At 43.8% G+C, this 21,357-nt stretch overlaps 1 protein-coding gene across 1 annotated transcript in view; it reads right to left on the reverse strand.

Moving 5' to 3' along the window:
- The window catches only part of PLEKHG3 (pleckstrin homology and RhoGEF domain containing G3), a 45,252-nt gene that overhangs the window by 14,601 nt on the left and 9,294 nt on the right, over positions 1–21,357 (reverse strand). The window contains exons 2-8 of the mRNA XM_079950327.1: positions 10,656–11,020; positions 9,300–9,400; positions 7,802–7,871; positions 7,464–7,510; positions 6,371–6,521; positions 3,738–3,869; positions 766–948 (exon numbers count right to left, since the gene is read on the reverse strand). Coding sequence (XP_079806453.1) covers positions 766–948; positions 3,738–3,869; positions 6,371–6,521; positions 7,464–7,510; positions 7,802–7,871; positions 9,300–9,400; positions 10,656–11,020 — 1,049 coding nt within the window. The remainder of the gene's footprint in view (positions 1–765; positions 949–3,737; positions 3,870–6,370; positions 6,522–7,463; positions 7,511–7,801; positions 7,872–9,299; positions 9,401–10,655; positions 11,021–21,357) is intronic.

Consider the following 21,357-nt stretch of genomic DNA (forward strand, 5'->3'; position numbering starts at 1 on the left):
TGAAGGGGTAACAAATTCACACTGTTGCTCTCATGTATGTGTGAGAAATGCCCTCGCCATCCCTCTTCCCTCCTGAGTTATGTCTAGGATTGTGCTGGAAGACGGAAGGCAGCAGCAGTGGGAGAGTCAGGTCAGGTAGACAAAAGTTTGCCTTGGGGCCTTCTATCCTGGATCATAAATTCACATCTGTTTCAGCTGTCAGGTATGAGTTCCAAAGTGACAAAGAATGATTCATGCTCACGCCCCTCCTACCCTGATACCCAAGATACCCTCCTGACCCCTCAAAAACAGGGAGGAAGAATTAATCACACTGCCTACTCATAGGGAGGAGGGGGAGATGAACTTCTTTTCAGTTCACGTTTAATAGTGAATCTACTAATTTTGCACTTGCCAAAACAATACATGAAACGAAACTCAGCCAGCCTTTGGAATTCACATTTCTCCAAATTTTGCAGTGCAGTCCTCCAGCCAAGTAATGTGTACAAAAATGCAAATATTACGGCAAAGTGTGCATAAAAGTACATGGATCAGGGTAAATAGCATAAAAAATATGTTAGGTTAGGGGAAATTGCTTTGCATAAATGTATATCAGGAGAAATTCACACTAAAATGCTGGTGAATTTTCATGGACTGTAAAAAAACAAACCAACTGATGTGGAAATGTGGATGACTGGACTTCAAGATTGGAAAATTGACAGAAACCAAAGCTGAAAAGATTCACTCATCCCCGTGAATGAACAGAATTGCAAGGTTGGGACTACTTACTGGAATGTGGCTTTTGTATATATAATGATCGCCCCGTTTCTTTGTTATCAGCAAGATCTTGTCAAACAAGAAGAAAGTTCTCTCATTCCTGACCCGATGGACACGGAAAGTACCCTCCAGCACAAGCTCTCCATAAGTGGTCAGGTCAGGACCCTTCCAGTTTATAAGCAATGACTGAATCTCCTGTAAAACAGCAAAAGGGGGGGGGGCAGTCAGAAAAAAGGTGAAATATTTCCATCCCTATTAGGTGCCATTTCAAGGCAATCCCAAACAGAGTCACAAAGATGCCAGCACTGGTTGTAGTCTGTACTGTGACAGAATTACAGCCATCTGAGAATTTGGGGGGGTGGAATGTTTTATGGTATGTGGGTAGTACCCAATGCCACACAAGTAGTGTTCCACTAGTGCAACAGGGCTTCCTCTCCCCACATGTCCCCGAAAGTTGCTCCAGGAGGTGTCCCTACCCTCTGGAGCAGATTTTGAGTATGTGCAAGGGGCTTGAGGGGAGATAAGAGCAGCGAGGGGGGAAGTCCCATTGTACAAGAGGAACGACAGCATTGGATACAATGCTATACATTTAGCCCGCAGAATACATTCATTTCAACACAACTCAGAATATAAGCTTCCCCCCAACACTTCCATTGTTTAACCTTCACAAACATTCAAAGTATTTTCGAAATCTGTCAGCAGTCTTGAAAATAAATGCCTAGCATTACCAACAACAAAATGATCTGAATGGTTTCGTACCCAGAGGGTCTCTTTCATCAGCAAAAGTTAAATAAGGGAATCTTAAGTATTCTAAATATTTGTCCCTTTCTTCTACTTAGTTTGAAAGGTTCTAAGGATCTTCCAAATGAGACACTGGAAAGGTAGATTAGTCCAGTGTAAAGTCACTCTGTGAGGCTGAACCAAAGCAGCTGGGGGAACATAAGCCCCTAGTTTTATATATTTCTGTCATTTATAGCCAGTCTTCTAATGAACTATTCAAGGCTGCTTCTCTCTCTGCCTCAATGTTCCCTCTGCTATGAGAACACATACACCTCCAAACCGGACTCCAATTCCCTTCAGCCCCAAGTCAGCACGGCCAATGTTCAGGTATGATGGGAGTTACAGTCCAGAAACATCTAAGCATGGGCACAGGTTCCCCATTTCTGAGTCAGAGGGTTCTAGTGTTACAGGTTGAAGCCAGAAGGGGCATCGTGACAAATCATTCAGCCGGAACTCCGGTATTATTACAGGACATTCCATCAGCAATTCTTGCTTCTTGCCTGAAGCCCAGTAAAGAAGCATTTGCTACACAGCCCCCACAGATCAGAATATGATCCACAGCTTGTGTAATATAAACCCATAAAAAGAGTCATTTAGAAAGAATTTTGCTCCTACCATCTTCCTTTGCTCTGGACAGATCGCTACCCTTCATTTTCCTTATGTAGTTTCCAATTTGTGGGTGTTTTCATGCCATTACAGTGGTACCTCGGTTTACAAACTTAATCCATTCCTGAAGTCCGTTCTTAAACTGAATCTGTTCTTAAACAGAGGCACGCTTTCCCTAATGAGGCCTCCTGCTGCCGGTGCCCTTCCACCATTCGGTTTCCGTTTGTAGACCGAGGTAAAGTTTGCAAACTGGAACACTACTTCCGGTTTTGCGGAGTTCGTAAACTGAATTGTTCGTAAACAGGACTGTTCTTAAACCCAGGTACCACTGTATATTGCAGATGACTAAAGAATTGATTGCCCCAGTTCAAATTACTTTTGTAGTTATCTTAAAGCTTGCCTACTGTTTCCATAGGGTGCCGTCATCACCTTGCTCAAATTCCCTGCAGAAATAAATTAATTGGCTAAAAACACAGATGAAAACTAAGGTAAGGCCTGACACCACCTACAGCAGGCACGGCCAAACTTGGCCCTCCAGCTGTTTTGGGACTACAGCTCCCATCATCCCTGACCACTGGTCCTGTTAGCTAGGGATGATGGGAGTTGTAGTCCCAAAACAGCTGGAGGGCAAAGTTTGGCCATGCCTGACCTACAGCAACCTACGTGCACTTCTCAAACCTTAAGAAGAGAAAAATTTAAATTCAATGTTTGGAAACATGTCATTAAATTTCCACGACACTAATGCTGATACGGGTGGAGTCCTCACAAGGGCGTTTTAAAGACTGAATAATGTAAATGAAATCTGGAATGATGAGAGGCTAAGGAAGTGCAAGCAAACTGGGAATGCACTTAAAATCTGCTGGGGTGATATTGTGAGGCTATTTGCAGGACTCTAATTGTGTTAAGGCTCAAACCAAAAATTGATATTCAGTACTAGGGGTCAGTCCCTGAACTTGTTAAGCATCAGGAAAGAAATGGAGATAATCACTTCCTCATCTGGGATTTCCAGGCTTGTGTCTTGTCACATCTCCTTGATGTTAAGCTCCATGGGTATTGTTGGAAGGGCCATGAAGTTAAACATTTTATGAAAGGACTTAAATGACTGGCACAAGACGTTGAAAAGTGTGCTGCTGTGATGTGACTGAAATCATGGGAAGTGGGGGGGGGGGAATGCAGCACAGGAAAAACAACACAGTGTATGTGTGTACTGAGGTCTGAAAAAAAGGGGGAAAATTAGACATTGCAAACTGGAATGAGGAAAAGGGAATACTGGAGCAAAAATACCTTTTATCTATCGATCTATCTTAAAAATCCCTTTAGCTAGCAACACTTCATGGTAAGGAATGTTGCAGTGCTAGGAAGCAGCAGGAAAGAGAGCAAACCACTAAAGATAGTAATAACACACATGGTTGCCATCGTGTTTTGCAAGTCAGTTTCATTTTGCATATACGTTCTTAAGGGAATTTCTCTTTATGGGTTGTGAAAGGTGGCATTGCCTGATGCATCAGCCAGTGTGAATACATAACACTTACTTGTGAATTGCCACAGCTCTCCAAGGATAATGCCACACCTGGGACAACTTTCCCCTTTCAAATTACCTGCAGGCGCACAGCATGCTCGTGCTTCCGTTTCATGTCATTGATATACCAAGCCACACAGGTCATGGTGTCAATCGCCTCTTCCACCACTTCATAGCCATCCTCTTCTATGTCGAAGTGCTTTGCTATCTCCTACGACAAAACCACACAGCCAAGAAGGTAAGCCAAGAGTCGTAAGGCTCTCTAACACAAATTCATTTCACCAGTTTGTTGTCTCTTGACAACTGCCCAGTTTACTAAGCTCTGGGGCCCAGGAGAGTACACAAGAGTCAAGCCAAGTAATAACTTAAAGCCATTTAAAAAAACCCATTATGCTGAGTGAGTCAGATCATTGGTCAACCTAGTTCAGAACTGTCCATAGTGATTGACAGCAGGTCTTTCGAGTTAGGTAGGACATTCCAACCCTACCTGGAAATGCCAGGGATTGGACCTGAGACCTTCTGCTTTTGAAGTTGATACTCTTATCACTGAACTATGGCCCTTCCCCAAAGCCTTAAGTAGCATACCATATTTTTCACCCAAAAATGAAGGGGAAATGTGTGTGCGTCCTATGGGGCGAATGCAGGCTTTCGCTGAAGCCTGGAGAGCGAGAGGGGTCGGAAGTTCCCGCCGGGCTCCCAAGGCTTGCGGACAGCAGCCTGCAGCCCAAAACCTGGGGAGCGCAGCGGAGCACGCCCCGGGCTTCGGGCAGCTCTCCGCAAGCCGTGGGAGCCTGGCGGGAAGTCGCGCCAGTCTCCCAAGGGTTGCGGAGAGCTGCCTGCATCCCGAAGCCTGGGGTGCGCTATTCAGGATGTATGAGACTATGTCCGTTGATCCTTCTTCCCTACGTAACACCGTGATTCCGCAAAAATCTGCTCCAGGTTGGGAAACCCTCTGGAGCGGGTTAGGAAGATGCCACAGGAGCTGTAGGTAGAAGCGGCTCACTTCACCCTTTCACGGAAACTTCTGCTGGATCAGTGAAATTTCCATAGGTTTTTGGGGAGAATCTTTGGAACCAAAGTCCCATGCTTTCTTTAAAAATAACAATGCAAAAAAACTTTTTCAACATGGTGGCAAGATGCCATATGATTGCAGCAGCAACAACAACAAAAGTCATTCACCTATGGAAGTACAAAAAGGTGACCATTATCATCCATGGTGGGACTGCTTGATAGAGTCTAGGCTAGCAAATTCAATTAGACCTGGTCTTTTTCCTTTGAACCATACTGAAGGATCAGTCCATTGGATAAATACGAGCAAGAAATTGTAACTTACTGCAGGATTTGGCCATTATGGCCATATTAATTGGAGAAAAGATCATGGGTGGAATCATTTCAGTAGTTATATTAAAAAAGCACACCCATTAAGTTACTCAAATGTTATGTCTATTGTTGTTAAACTTAAAATATGACAGTATCAAGAACATTTTATGAAAATCAGCATAGGAAGATGTAGGCTTTAGTGGTATGATGAATTGCCTGCAGGCTTCCGACAGGCTAATCACAGATGGGCCTTTGGCCTGATCCACCAGGGCTCTTCTTACATTACTTTTTTTGTTATTTACCGTATTTTTCGCTCTATAGGACGCACTTTTTCCCCTTCAAAAATGAAGGGGAAATGTGTGTGCATCCTATGGAGTGAAGACGCCATAGCCCCGTGACCCTCTCCCGGCTGGAGAGGTGAAGTGCGGCTATGGCAGGAGCCTCTTTAGGCGCGCGCCACCTCTCCAGCCAAGAGAGTGCACATGGGGCTAAAGAAGCCCCCCGCGACCCTCTCCCGGCCGGAGAGGTGACGCGCGGCTATCGCAGGAGCCCCTTTAGCTGCGCGCCACCTCTCCAGCTGGGAGAGCGCGTGCGGGGCTAAAGAAGCCATAGAAGCTTTCCGCTGCTCCCTGACCTGCTCTTTGGGGCTGGTGGTGGGCTTCCCCCCGCCAGCCCCAAAGAGCAGGTCGAAAGGAACCTGAAGCCTGGAGAGCGAGAGGGGTCGGTGCGCACCGATCCCTCTCGCTCTCCAGGCTTCCAAGGTAGCCGCCTGAACGCACCTTAAACGGCACCTTGTTTTAGAGCGGGAAAACAAGAAGGGGGAAATTTCCCCCCTTTCTGCGCAGCGCCTCCTGCCGCTTCGCTGAAGGGGCGCTGGGCAGAGAGGGGGAGAATTTTTTTTCTTGTTCTCCCCCCTCTAAAACAAGGTGCTTCCTATTGCCTGGTGCGTCCTATGGTGCGAAAAGTACGGTACTTGAATTATGAAAAACATAATGTAGAGCAATTGGGGAAAGTATCCTATCTCTGCATAAATGGATAAACACTGGTAACATACAAATCTGATTCCTTCACAGAAATAGGGCTGGTTTTGAAATATATACAGAGATTCTGAGAAACCATTTTCTTGTATAGCTAATTCCTACAATCTATATTTCCTCATGTGTGACCCACAGAGACTATTTGTATAATTGCAAATACTCAAACTCTGTATTAGTTCTCAACTGTTCCCACTTGACTAGCGACCAATACATTTTCTAAGAGAGAGGTGATATTTGCTTGAACACAGACCTGCACATTTTATGGTTGAATTTTAGACAAAACAGGTAGAGAGTGAAACACACAGGTCCCAAAGCTGCAAAGTTAGACAACACAACTAGGCTACTGCTATATTACCTGAAGGAGCAGGTGATATTTGAGAATGCGCTGGACAGGCTTGAGAAGGTAAGAGCCAAGGGGCAATGAGTGACGGATTTGCTCTTGCCGCTCGCGAAAGAACTTGGCCAGCTGTTTGTTCCTCATGCATTCGGTCAGAGCTGCCACAGAGCTAGAGGGTCAAACGCATCATGGTATAATGAATAGCACTGAAGATCAAAGCAGAGAACCTCCCACCTTCCCTTGAAGATGAGTTGACGGACAGGCATGCTCAAACACCCCAACAAGGGACTGCAATGCAAGGGTTTAAAAACAAGATCCGGAAGCCAGTGACAGCCAGACTAGCTAACAGAGAGAAGCAATCAGACTTTGGCAATATAGCACATCCTGTACCTCCTACAGGGAATTTCCTTTGATGAGTGTGGGGAAACCTGGAAAGTCAGCCTGTTAGAGGGAAAGAAGAGGAAGACCCCTGGAGCAGGACTTTTGAGAACAGCTGTGGGGCTTCATTACCTTGCCTTGTTCTTTGCCTCTTGCTACGATTTCCAGAAACTTTTATGAAAGATAAACAGATTTATATAAATCATGCAAATCTGCTTAGCTTTCATAAACATGTTCTGTTTCTGCTAGTCTATATAAATCAAGGGCAGCCAACATTAGGTGCTTTGTGGTTTTATTCTGTATTTTTATGCTGTGAAATGCCCTGAGATCTTAGGATGAAGGGAGTATACCAATTTTATTAATACAGACAACAACATGTTGCCCTTCAGATGTTGCTGGACTACAACTCCCATCAGCCCGGACCACAGGCTAGGCTGGGTGAGGCTGAAGGGACTTGTAATCCCACAACATGTGGAGGGTACCACAGTGGCTATTCCCAATGTAAGATGTACAGTCTGAAGAATTCAGCTGGTATTAGTGCAAAATTTGGGTTATCTTGTCACTGAACGCTGACTTAAAAAAAAAAAAAAGCACCTACAAACTATTCTGTTTTCCGCAGAGACAGAGGCTGACCAAAGGTTTCTTCTGTGTAAAAAGATTAAGTTATTAGAGGGGAAAGGGTCACCCAAGGCCCCATGAAACCAGTTCTCCCTTCACTGCAAAGGATACTCACTTAGGGTAGTTGTTACAGTATTGAGTGTAGATATCAAAATCCTGACTCTGTTGCAGGGAGAGGGGGAGAGAGAGAGAGAGAGAGAGAGAGAGAGAGAGCAATCAGTAAAAGATGGCTGGATATTCACTTAGCAATAATCTCAGCTTGCCTCTCAAAACATGCCCAGTACGGCTGTATACAAGGAATGCCAACCTCACCCTACATACTGTTTGTTTAAGCCCTCATACCTAATGGAAGCACCCAATAAGGGTGTCGAAAGGGCTTGTGCAGCAGAATTCTGTGACACTCCATTATACAGTCAGAGATTACCACAACACAGTATCTGCTCATCTCCTTACCCTGTCCACAAAACATCTTGCCACGGCAACAGGATCATTGTGGCAGCTGTCCAGATCCTGCAGAAGCTCACTGAGCAGAAATTGAGAAAAGGAAGAATCAGTGAGTCAGACAGACACACACACATGGTGAAGCCTCTTGTGTCACATGTTCTAAGCACAGCATCTTAGTAGCATAGGCACTCAAGGGACATGCGGGAGGCAAAATGCAAACAACATTTCCCTCCCCTCCAAGTCCCAAACATAGAAGCAAAATTCAAGGCATGCAAAGATTTGGGAACAGTACTCACAGCACCCACCTGCACAGGGGAAGCCCTTCCACTGTTGCCAGGGAGCCAAAAACACAAGGCAGCCATTACACAGAAAGAGGGGCACTCATTGGTTAAAATGGCCAACTAGCTGCTCCAGCAACTATTCGTGTAGCCTATTTGTCACAAACAGCATTTCCCCACTGCCCAAAGTGTCTTGCAGTGACAAACTATGAGCTCATGTCTACCCCAAGGAACTTTTTAATTTTGGGAGGGGAAGCTAGTTCACAGAACAGGCAAGCAACAAAACCAAGAACGCCCAGTAAGCCAGGAGCAATTTGAACTCAGTCTGCCCCTCTGACCTCTCCTCTCCTCAGTGCTTCATCATACAGGGATAGATGTTGCTTCCCTGCTCTGAGACCAACACCGTCTCTCCACTTTCCTTTCCGCAGCCATGTCTGCCCAGGACTGTTCAAATAAACCCCAAGGGTCAAACATCCATGTTGTTATATTGCAGACTTTCAGAATGAGACAAACCTTCTGGCTAAATGTGAAAGAATGTTGGCTCCCGCTTTCCAGCAATAGGGGAGCTGGACCAAGGGAGGAACAGAACTTATCAGAAGCTTGCCACCCACACAATCCAACCCTCCAGTCAGCTTCAGCTTGAGAACACAATCAGTAGGCATTAATCTGCATCTATCAGCTTCCATAAGATGTGTAAAGTGTTTCCAGTTCATGACAAAGAGGTGACAGGAAAATGCCTGTCCCAAGGCGGACTTCAGTAATGTGCAAAACACAGGGCTGGCTTCTCATTAATAACAATGCAATCTTAAATGGCTTCTACTTAGAAGCTCTACTGATTATCCCAGGTAAGTGGGATAATGGGATAAGGGGTCCAGTATAGTTTCAAATTGGATGGAGGAGTGTTGAGATTCCTTCACTGCAGGGGGTTGGACTATATGACCCTCAAGGTCCCTTCCAACTCCACAATTCTACAATTCTATGACTGCAGCCTAAGACATGTCAGCGGAGCTTATGCAGACAGGGAGAGAGCAGGAAGGAAGGCAAGGGAGAGCAAAGCAAGTGAGTCTCCTGCTATCCCCCAACCTGTCCCACTGTCATGATAGGACTGTGACCATTTAGGGAGGGGGTACCTTCTGCTGTGCTTACAGATTTTCAGTCCTCTCTGGAAAATAAGGGGTGGGGCAGGGGCAGTTGCCAGTGAAGCCATGTTGATCAAACATCATACTCACCTGTTCAGTTCATAGATATCCTCGATGTTCCCAAAGAGTGCACTAACTTGTTCTGGCCGTAGAAGCAGCTCTTGAGTGTCTATTATCTTCGCCAAGTAATTCTGCCAAGTCACATTGTGTCATAAGTACTGCCATGTAGCAAAATAAGCAAGCAAATACGACAGACTGCCCCAAGCTCCAGCCACCTAAACATGTGGTGGTGATGGGGATCTAATCAACCTAATCAATGTTCTAGGGAATTCCCATATTATCCAGGGGTGGGGAACCTGAGGCCCTCCAGAGCTTGTTGGACTGCAACTCCCATCATTCCTGACGGTTGACTCTGTTGGTGGGGGCTAATTGGATGCCACCAACATCAGGAGGGCCTCAGACCTGCCCCCCATCCCCAATATAATCCATTATTATTAATTATTATTATTATTACTTTATTATTTATACCCCGCCCATCTGGCTGGGCTTCCCCAGCCACTCTGGGCGGCTTCCAACAGAATATTAAAATACAATATTTTAAAAGCTTCCCTAAACAGGGCTGCCTTCAGATGTCTTCTAAAAGTCTGGTAGTTGTTTTTCTCTTTGACATCTGGTGGGAGGGTGTTCCACAGGGTGGGTGCCACTACTGAGAAGGCCCTCTGCCTGGTTCCCTGTAACTTGGCTTCTCGCAGCGAGGGAACCGCCAGAAGGCCCTCGGCACTAGACCTCAGTGTCCGAGCAGAACGATGGGGGTGGAGATGCTCCTTCAGGAATACTGGACTGAGGCCATTTAGGGCTTTAAAGGTCAGCACCAACACTTTGAATTGTGCTCGGAAACGTACTGGGATCCAACGTAGGTCTTTCAAGCCCACAGCTCCCACCATACACTCCCTGTTTCCTACACTCAGCCTAAACAGTGTTCCAACAGGGCAGAAAGCCCCTTTCTATACTCTAAACCAGGAAATAATTAGCACCAGAACTCCCTGGCCCTTCAGCCATAGCATGCAAATAAACAAGGTCCATAGCAGTGCACACAATGCGCTGCATTCGCACACTGCAACATGGCAAGCAGGAAGTGTTTTGTGCCTCTGAAAATAATGATCAGTACATCCCTGTTTGGGAAACAGTGTGTGAAGTTTGCCGCTGAGGGCAAAGCACAAGGACTCTGCACAGTAAAATACTGAGGGGTTTTCTTGGTCTGAAGGCCTGCAGGCACCTGCTCCTAACCTTCTGCCCAGGCCAGGTTTTCCTACAGCTAGATAGAAGACATCTTTAATGCCCAGATCAGAAGATGGGAGGCCCTTATATTGTGGCAGTGAACACACTGTGGCAGTGAACTGAAGAACTCCATCCTCACAGGCAGGCAAGCATTATGGGCACGCTCACCTCTATGATACTTCGCAAATCCCGCACGTACATGCGTTCCGACTCCACAATCTCCAAGACCACACGCTCCAGGTAGCTTAGTTTGGAATGGGAGACAGCCGAAGAAAGGGAAGGGCTCTTCAGGCCTCGCCAGGGCCCTGAGGAGGCATTGTTGTTGGCATTGTGCAGCAGTCCAGCCCTCAGTGAGGTGGCATCAGAAGGTGTTTGGGCCACTTCGCTCCAGTCCTCCATAATGTGGCTAGCATTGGTCAGGGCTGCAGGCGGGTGGTTCAGAGGGTGCTCTGCAGAGCTCATGCCTGAGGCAGCAGAGGTTGGAACCACATCATCTCTGCCAGGAGACGGGGTAAGCAGGAACCGAGGGAAGTCTGCACAGAGAGAGTTTTGTCAGGGAATCCTGAAATGTTAAGGTTCATCTTACACATATTATACCTGACATATAAATTAGAGGGAGTTGCTGGGAACAGCAATTTTAATCAAAGTGAAAACCACCAAGATGAAAGGGCTGCTGTACATAATTGATTTAAACATTTTCCAGCTTTCTAATTCAGCTATTTCCTAAATAAAGCATGTCAATTAACTGGTGCAAAAACATATTTGTTTGCAACTCAGCAGAGTTTTTGTACTATCTTAGGAGTATGTTCCAAGGAGACATATAGTTAATGTATCTTTTGCTCTATAAATTTTATGTACATTTATGCAAGCAATCGTGAAATTAAGGATTTCTACTAGGTTTTCACCATACATATGAAAGGATGATAAACAAGTTCTTGAAGACTAAGTGCCCAGAACACTCCACAAGTGAGGTGTTCTCAAGGCGGACCAAGAGCAGGTCAGCAATAACTCACAAAGCGTCTGTGAGGTTAACTCTTTATTCAAAGAAACAAAACATCTCAGGCCTAGTGGTCACAGCAACTGTTCCCAGCACGTCTTGCCCCAATGAGGCAGCTGCAAGGACTGAAGGGTCTCTGCTTCTCCACCACTCTCTAAGGCTCCTCCTATCCTGAGGGTCCTTTGTTTTGTCTCTCTTTGATCTGCCCTCTTCATTCCTCTGCATGTTCTGGAAGACCAGGAGGGAGGAGAGCTGATCACAGCAGGAAGGGGAGACCTCCTGGCATCTTCAGCAGCCTGCTTCCACTCTGCCTCTTGGCCTCCCTCCTTTCCAGCCTCCACTTCTGACTCTGACCTGCTCTCTGCCACAGCCTCTTCCTACACATTATACCTTTAAAGCTTATTTGAAACATATTCATTCCCTCAAAGAATTCTGGACACTGTCGTTTACCCTTCACAGAGTTATCATTCCCAGCAACTCTGAACAAACTACATCGCCCATAATTCATTGGAGGGGGGCAGGAATGCACTTTGAGTGTCCTTCAACGGTATAGCGTAACTCTGCCTGGCTTTCTCCACTAGCTCCAAGCAGGTAGACAAGCGAGTGGCAACAAGCCCATGTTCTGTCAGCTACTGTAACTTCCATCTCTATCCAGATTCCTTCTGGCTGCCAGGAGGAAACTTTCCCTGCTCCCAGACCCATTTCACAAAGTCCTAGTACCTGAACGAGGGGGCGGGGATCACTTTTTCATCAAGAAAAACCCAACTCCTCACCAAACAGCTTAACAATCTGCGACGGAAGCCATTCCAGGGTGCTCTTCTCCTCCCAGATCAACATCCCTCACTCGTTTGTCTGCCAGGCTGTCTGCACTGCTGCTGCAGGTGGCAAATCTGCCAAGTGAAGCCGGGAACGGCCTCTGAACCCTGAAGGTGTAGAGGCTGCTGACGTCTTTCTCCTCCCCCCCCCAAACACTCCTACATGTGAGCACCACGCCCAGAACAAAATCTGGCTCCTCATTTCCCACTGAGGACTTCAGCTGAGACACACACACTTCCTCCCACACAAACAAGAGAGGGAGTAAAGAGGACACAGCTGGTCTGGCTTGGAAGTGTCTGGAAACACTTTCGTGTGCTGGCAAGCCGCTAAAATAGCCACTAAAATCATGGATTTCCCCATCCCTCAAAGTGTCCTAGGAGGCTTTGTTTATTATGGTGTTATAAAGCCATTCATCCCAAGGGATTTCACCAAATTTGACACTGAGTGACTCTGAAATCAGGAACCTCATAGGGACTTTCTGAAGACTGACAACAATAAAATTTGCCTCTAAAAGGTAACTGCATACTTCTGTATTGTGTACTACTCAAACTTATTTACTCAAATATATGGCACACACAGTATGCTTGTTATGTTTGCCACTAAATGTCACACACGCACAAGAATGGGGTGATCTTTTAAATCTCAGTTTCTAATTCTTTTGAAAAGGCTTCTCTTTTGGATTTTTAAAAAATAAAACCAAAATTAAAAGCAGTTTTAAAAAACATACTGGGGGTCCAACTACAAAAAAGTGGGTTCATTGCAAAAACCATGAGAGCTGGATGTCCACACTGCTATTAGACACCACGACAACAATGCCATGAACAGTTTCAACAATTCCTTAACTCTTAACACACCCTTGAGTTCCCATGATTTCACGGTGGACCTATTTGCCTCTGACACTGGGCACCCATTGTATGCACCAACATATTACCCATCATCTCCCAAGCTCATCACTGACAGGCAACACACCTTCTACCTTCAATTAAGGGTTCCTTGTGTAGAGGAACCCACTGGAATGTGGTGACATAAGACCAACATGCTCATTTGATTCTGCACTAGAAGCAACAAGCTTTCCTCAACAAAAAAATTCAAGGCCTCTCCTTTTATGACTTGGAAGACATGAGCCTTTGCTCATATCATAGGGTAAGGCTGGGCCCTGTGGTTAACAGCTGCAGAGATTCTATCCCAGAAGGGTAGGCAGAAGCCCTGAGACTGGATACAAAAGGGATGGATGCTGCCGTGAAAGGCAGACCAGGGGAAAACAAAGAAAAGGAAGTGTTTCTGGCCAAGTGTCTGGGAACCTGCTTGGCCTGAGTCTCCCTGCTAAAGTGCTGTTTATTTAAGAACCACTTAACCTGACAGCAGTTTGCAAACTAGCTGGAGGAGCTCATATGACTGACTAAACAGAAAATGTGCACAACTTTATAGGAAAGCCCACGTTCTGAAGGACCAATGCCTATAGTGTCTATTACTTTTCAGAGCAGGGCAATCCAAAAGTGGGAGCCTCAAGAGAAGTGTTAGCCTTTCTCCAGGACATATATGGGGACTGGAGCACATGGCTGTTTGCACAATGTGCCCTTTCCCCATAATTCCGCTCCCTAAGGTTCCCCTTTATGAGCTCTAAGTGTACACAACCAGGCAAATATAGCCCCACCTTGCCTGGTCTATCACCAGAATCATGGTCTCCCTGTGTGGAATTTATACATCTGCAGTGGTGTGCTGAGACTGAGAGCTGAGATACCACGAATAAGCGTAGAACATGGTGTTTTGTGGTGGGAGGAGTCGATGTGGGGAAAGCCATTTCCCCTCCTCCCACTGAACTCAATGAGAAGGGAATTTCTTGAGCCAGGTCTGGAGCCAGTGTAAAGTTACATCATTAATGGGAGTGTGGGTGTGGCCTGGAGGACTGCATAATATGGCATAATTGTGCTCCTTCGCTGCAGCTCTGTCCTGCCCATGGCTTCACCCAATTTTGGCCATTCTGAGAGCATGTTCATGGGCAGAATACTTCAGATAGGCCAGTGAAATGGTCTGCCAGTATATATTGAGTTCCACTAGCATAGTGGGGCTTCTGCCATATGCTAAAGCCCCATAGCCAGCATTACTCAACAATAGGATTGCTCAGTTAGTCCCAATTTCTGCTAGGGTATATTTACTTCCAATGAAGTATGCAATGGATTGTGGGCTAAAATCAAAGGCATCAAAAACCTTCCTATAAGGAATGTATGGTTTTCTAAACTAACAAACTCAAGGGGAAGTGGGAAAGGGTGGGATAATAAGAGTTCCATAAAATATGAGTGGGAACGCAACACAAAGACAAATGTTTCTCACACTCTTGTAATGCCAGAACTTGGAACACCCCTGAAGATGATTGACAGTAGGTTCAAGACTGACTGTATGTACTGTCTGAAGAAGTAACTTATGGAACCCTGAGGTATGAACTTTTACCTCAGGTGACTTTTTTGAAGGACTGGAGAAATTCAGAAAGAATAAATCAGAAGCCATTAGCTAAGGCAGCTAAATGAAACCTCCATGGTCACAGGCAGTAACTCTCCCAAAGCCAGATGCTGCAGACAAACTTCCCCCTTATTAATTTTCAGAGGCATTTGATGAAGAGAGCTGATAGAAACAGAAAGCTGAACTTGCAAGACCTTGACTTTATCTAGCAAAAACATTTGCATCTTTATTTTCATTTTTGCTGAGATAAAGCTTACAGATTTTTTTAAAAAAGAAAGTCCAGGTAAGGAAAGAAGTTTGTAAACATTGCTTTGACCAAAGGTCTTGTTTCCAGGAATTCTCTAGATACTTTGCAGAGTAACTCAATAACATTTACTGAATAGGTTGGACACTGCTGACTGGAAAAGTAAAATCATATCTCATTCCTCATTTGAAATATGTCTAAATAAATCTCAGGTTAGTCTTACTTAACTACACCTAAGCAGAGCAAAATTCTCATCTTTAAAGTTAAATTGTATCTGATTGTTCAAAGAACAATCTTAGAACATATAATACATCCAACTGATTTATACTCCTAGCTAAAACTGTATGATAGTAGCAGTTTTATCTTGAAACCCTTTCCTCACAGTCCTCAACAGTGAATCCACCTTTTTCACTCCTGCCACATACTGAGAGCATTTTTGTTGAGCTGTGCTTCAAGACTCCAAAATCTCTTTTCTGGTCAGGAACCACCAGCTCATAGCCCATATGTGAAGTTAGGATTTTTTGCCCCAATTCAAATCACTTTACACTTGCTTAGACTGAATTACAGTTGCAATTTTAATGCCCATTCAGCTAGTTTGGATATACCCTTTTGGATCTCAAAATCCCTTGTTATACCACACTGAACAATTTGGTTTCCTCAGCAAATTTGGCCACCACACTGCTCACTCCAAACTCCAAGTCACTTATGAGCAAGTTGCAAAGCACAGGAGCCAATATCAATCCCATTGTTATTGATATGTATATATACACACACACCATACAGTACAACCTAACCAGGGATGGCAGGGACTATAAACAAATTTTCTCAGTTGATACAAAATCACAATAGAGAGACACAATAATATATAAAACATTCACATATTCTTACATACAGTATGCCATATTTTAGGTGTTGGTATAGATACAATGTCCTGAAGGCTATTTGTAGCAGTGTAAGAAATGAACTCTCCTCACACAGGATGGAAATGTTCCGACATTTTCGATCCCTTGGAAACATTCCAATTATGCACTATTTCTCCCACTATCTCAATGTTCCATACATTTTTATGCCACAGGGAAATATGTAATCCTTGCAATGTCTTCTACTTTTGTGCAAATAGATATCCTGGCTGCTGCCAACAACCACAGTTTTGTTCTTGTTGTGTCTGATTATCCCATACATTGAAAAGTGAAAGTTGTGGAGTTATTTGAACAGGAGTCCCACAAACAGAAGAAATTCCCAGATACACCTCAGACCAAATGTTCTGTACAAGAGGACACTCCCACTGTAAACAGAAAAACAACGACCCTTGTGCCTCCACAGCCACACCAACAACATGATGTAATTTGTGAAGTTATATATGAAAGATGAAACAACATGCGACAACATCTTTATATGTTCAACAAACATTCCTGCATATAAGCCAATATAGTTCATAGGTCCATAATTTCTTCCACTTAGTTTCTGATATAACCGTCCCCATATCCATGTCCCATAGTGACTTAGTCCTATAAGGGATCTAGTAGACAGATCTAACAATTTCCTGTATATTGCAGATACAAGCCCTTTCCCTAAAACACCCTCAGTTTTCACCCCAAGGTTTCAAATTTAGTAAGATTACTAGTAGGTGCTTAAGTTGAAGTGTTTAAAACCATTGTGAGAACTTCTTTTTTTCCTACTCTCTGCTTCCGTTTCCTTAGCCAATTACTGATCCATAAGAGGACCTTATCCTTTTATCCCATGACAGCCAATCATGCTCAGGAATCCTTGGTGAGGGAATTTATCAAAACTTGTTGAAAGTCTAAGTACATAGTTTACTCCTCACGATAAGCTACTGAACACCATTCAAATCTAACTTACAAGTTCTCACGAACTGGAGATGCACTAGTCTAAATCATCTATCCTTTATCCACATGCATTTTAAGCAAGAACGTGCCCATGACCTTAAATTTACCAGTCTCATTTTCATCTAATTCTGTTGCCTTTTGCTTAGGAGGTTCAGAGCCAGACAAAAGCCACAGTGCCACCCAGTGGATAGGACACTATGTGAGATTAGCAGTCACCCCCACCAAGCCACACTCAAAACTTCTGATTAGTGAATCAATAAGTCCAACCCACTATTTTGTTTTCAAGTGGCTAGGAATTATGCAGGAAGCAAATCTTCCTGTTGATTCACTATATCATTTTTTGTAGTCACTGATCATACAACCAACCTGTTGAGCCCAAAGATCATGACGTCTGATACAGTATTGCTAGGAGCAGAGTGTGCAGACAATCTCACAGTGAGTACATGTTCTCATATCAGTTGTGGCCACAGTGAAGGCTGCAGCATTGTCATCTATTTAGAAGAAGCAGGATATGCTCCTTTACTCACTGTGGTATCAAAGTCCAATATATCAATAACAAATCTAACAGCACTTTTTATGCCTCTCAGTTCAAAGGTCTACGTCATTATAACAGCCAGCATTATAGCAGATAGCAAGCCAGGTCACACCTCAGATTGGGTACACAGGGTGTGAAACTTCCCTTTCTTACACTTCCAACAATCCTCATTTGGAGTAAAGAGGGATTTTCAGAAACAACCAGGAATATCTCTTTTTCTTCAGTATCTAGATAAATACTTAATCCAGGAAGTTGCATAGGGTTGTAAAACTGTGTTATCTAGTTTTCATTGCTACTGATGTCACCTACATTACCAGAACATGAAACTTAAATTAAGTCGGATCTAGGACTTCTGCAAGAATGTGCAAGACTCCACTGTAATACTACACCTATCCACGGATGTTGGGAAGAAAACTTTCCATTGTGGCAAATGTCCCACTCCTGTATTTTTTTCAGTGAAACATTTTCCATTTCTAAAACTGCATTGTTTCATAACATTACAAATATAGTTAATATATAGTACCAGTCAAATGAGGCACATTCAAAGGGGTAATTAACTTTCTTTTCCAAGTGACGACCCCTAGGAAAAATGTGTGTGTGTTTTGTTTCCAGACTTCCTGCCAGCAGAGTTCAGCTCACAAGATGTTTCTGCTGAAGGGTGGGGAAGAGAATTTTGTTAATTCCCCCTTCCCCAAGCCAGGACCCTCCAGACCAGTTTGGGAGATGGCACTGGGGGTTGTGCAGGGAAGGGAGTGAATTGGGAAAAAAAACCCTTCCCCCACCCTGCCACCCCACAAGAGCCTCTGTAGGATCCCAGAAGCGCAACCCAGCAAATAAAGATGCATAGCTCTTTGAATGTGCTAAGATTAGTATGTTAGCAGCTCTCAGTGCTTAAACTTTTTCCTTAAAGCTTAAACAATGTAAGTATATACACTATTGAGTTGCTGTATCTTAAACATATGTGTTTAGTAAAAAAAAATTAAATATTCTAATAAAAATAATTTCCAAGTACATCCTTGCATTAGTTTTAATTCATTTGAACCTCATTTCTGGCAGCAATCCCATGCACACTTAGCCTGGCAGTGTGCCCCCTTGAATACTAGGGGACCTATTTCTGAGCAAACATACACAAGATTCCACTGCTAAGTGTCCTTCAGTTATATTTTTCCTAATCAAAACATTACAGTTCAAATACTTTTAGCTACTGGTAAAATCTGCTGAGATGTTTGTAGGCATGTAAATAAACATAGCACACATTTAGTAAACCAAACTTTAAAAAGAAGTCAAATACACATTCTAAATCAATCAATTTAGCACATCTGAAAATTATCCAGAAAACTGTCTACTTTTTTTAAAAAAACCACATCACTGTGCATGACTTTCAGGCAGGAATCTGAATTTATGGAGTCAGATGGGATTTCTAATCTACCCTTATTTCATATACTGAAGCTAGAACTTCTGTGCCCAAAGATTCCTAATAAGCTAGCCAATACAATAGGATAAATGTAAGGTTTAGGATCATCGCAAGGATAACAGTAATGTAAAATCCAAATAATATCAAGTACCTATTGTAAAGCACTGCAATGGCTAACTGCGCATTTTAACTTAAGCAGGAAATGGGAAGGTAGGTTTCAGGAAAACAGTATGAAAGAAAGGGACTAACCACAATATTGTGGATGGGGGGCAGGATGTGTACAGAGTTCAGTTGTCCAGGGTTCAGTATTGACTCACAGGAAGAACAGCTAATAATGACTGAAACAACATGGAATGTACCTGGAGGCCTCTCTTCTGAGAACTGCACCTGCCGCACCTTATTTTACATGTGGACATGGAACTCTTCCCCTGAATTCCAGTCAGCAGTGAAGCCATAATTTTCGTTAGCATGAAAGCGGCCATAGACTTGGAAGATAAAGGGCAGCAGACACTGGGGGGGGGGGGGAGTGTTTCATAAGAAACTTTTGAAACCGGTTCTGCCAGCATGTCAGATTCTCCACATTTCTCCAGCGCTAAGAAGATGGGATCAGGATCAAAGCCCAAAATTTGCCAGTGAGCCAAAGGATTCTATGTTGCTTAGTTATTTGCTTCAGTGGGATATGTATTGTGATGAAGAGTGGAATCATTTGGCTTCAATGTTCCCCAGAATATTTGCAAATAGAAGCAAAGATTTCCGAAAAGAAAAACTTTGGGACTCTCATTCAAAGAGAGCCCTGTCTGTAATGGGACCAGAAGTGTTCAGTCACTGCCTACCAGTCACCTGAGGACATGCATGTAACAAGGGGCAAATCCAGGCTGACACTCAACAGGTAACTGCAGCCCATCCCCAGCACGTGTACCTCTTTCTTAAAATATATTTATAAGTTGTTTATAAGCTTTGCGTTGTAGACAATTTTTTAAAAAAGAATGAATTACTATACATAAAAAGGTAAAGGTACCCCTGACCGTTAGGTCCAGTCGCGGACGACTCTGGGGTTGCGGCGCCATAATAATAAAAAAAGTTAGGTTAATGTTACATGAATAAAATAGTACCGTCGTGTAACATTAACCTAACATTTTTAAAATTTATTCTTGTATTAATTTCATTATATTAGCATGTGGTCTATTCCATTTTATCTCAGGTTCTCTTTTCATATACCTCTTTGAAACACTTGTTACATTCACAGTTTACATTCCTAGATGCATATCCAAGGGCCAAACTAGATGAGATGGGAAGAGATCCATGATTAGATCTCCAAGGTGGGTTTTTTCCTAATTCTTTTTTAAAACGTTATAAACAGCCATGGGAGGTATTAAGTGTAACTACATCCCCACTGCTCCATATCACCATTTGGTTGCAGGGAGGCAACACTTGCCTTGCTACTTTCCTGCCTTCCACCCTATGAAGTTACCCTATGCTAATTTTATAATAACCACTCTGCAAGTCCCTGCCTGAATTGTGAATACATTAAGGCAGTTAAGACATATTAAGAACCAATTCATCTACTGATCCTTCCAATTATATACTCTTAATACCTTCCTGTTCAAATGTAGCTTAAAAAGTCTACGCAATCATGGCCACAACTAATACTTCCCCCCTCCTAACCCTTAAAACTCACACCGTTTCAGAAGCCTTCAGAGAGGACAAATAAACAACATATACGTATTTGCTTTTCCAACCTAGATTACACTAGCCTCTTTGGGCTACAGGGTTTCAGTTCCCAGCTTGACCTTTATTGCAATGAGGCGGACAAATTGAAAAGCCATCAAGGACTTTACTTGTTTTTTGCTAAAAACTAAGTGTTTCCAGAGCCAGTCTAGCAGCTTTCACTGGTTCTGAAATTCACCACAAACATCAAGCTAATGTTTATCAAATCCCTGCCAGAACTGGATGGAACCAACGCCACAGATGAGAAGCTGGTTTGCTGTGGACATTCAGTCCGGCCTTTGCTGCTGCTTCTTAGAGGCACAGCAGGGCTCACACATTTCTTACTTTACATTTTCTATGGGGCACAATCTGAACTCAGTTTATAAACCAGCCACCACAGTCCTCTTAATGGAAATGGTGTAGTCTCCAGACAGGAAGAACCAAGGGCCCCCAAGCCCCTCACTGAACAACAACAAAAAGGCCAACTGTCTTTTCTGCCTGCAGCTCCCAATTCCAGACTCCATTCTGGCTGGCAGGAAACGTTCCCAAGTCTTTTGGCTGGCCTACTAGGACGAACGGGGCACTGCCCCACCAGCCTTCCAACTTCCAGACATGCAGAAGCAACATGTGCTTTATTTAGTTTTAGCTACTGGTCATCTTTTGAGTATCTTAAATACCTATTTTTACCTGTTTATCAATAATTTTCATGTTTTGTTTTATACTTTTGTAATTTGCTTTGAGGTTCTCTTACATTCATGGGATACATAAATTTTGTGAAATAAAGAAACTGCTCTTGGCCAGATCCCACCAGCCTGCCCTGCCTGCCTTCATACTTACAACCAGCCCAGGGGGT

This window comes from Podarcis cretensis (genome assembly GCF_951804945.1).
Source record: "Podarcis cretensis genome assembly, chromosome: 1".
In the NCBI taxonomy this organism is placed as follows: Eukaryota; Metazoa; Chordata; class Lepidosauria; order Squamata; family Lacertidae; genus Podarcis; species Podarcis cretensis.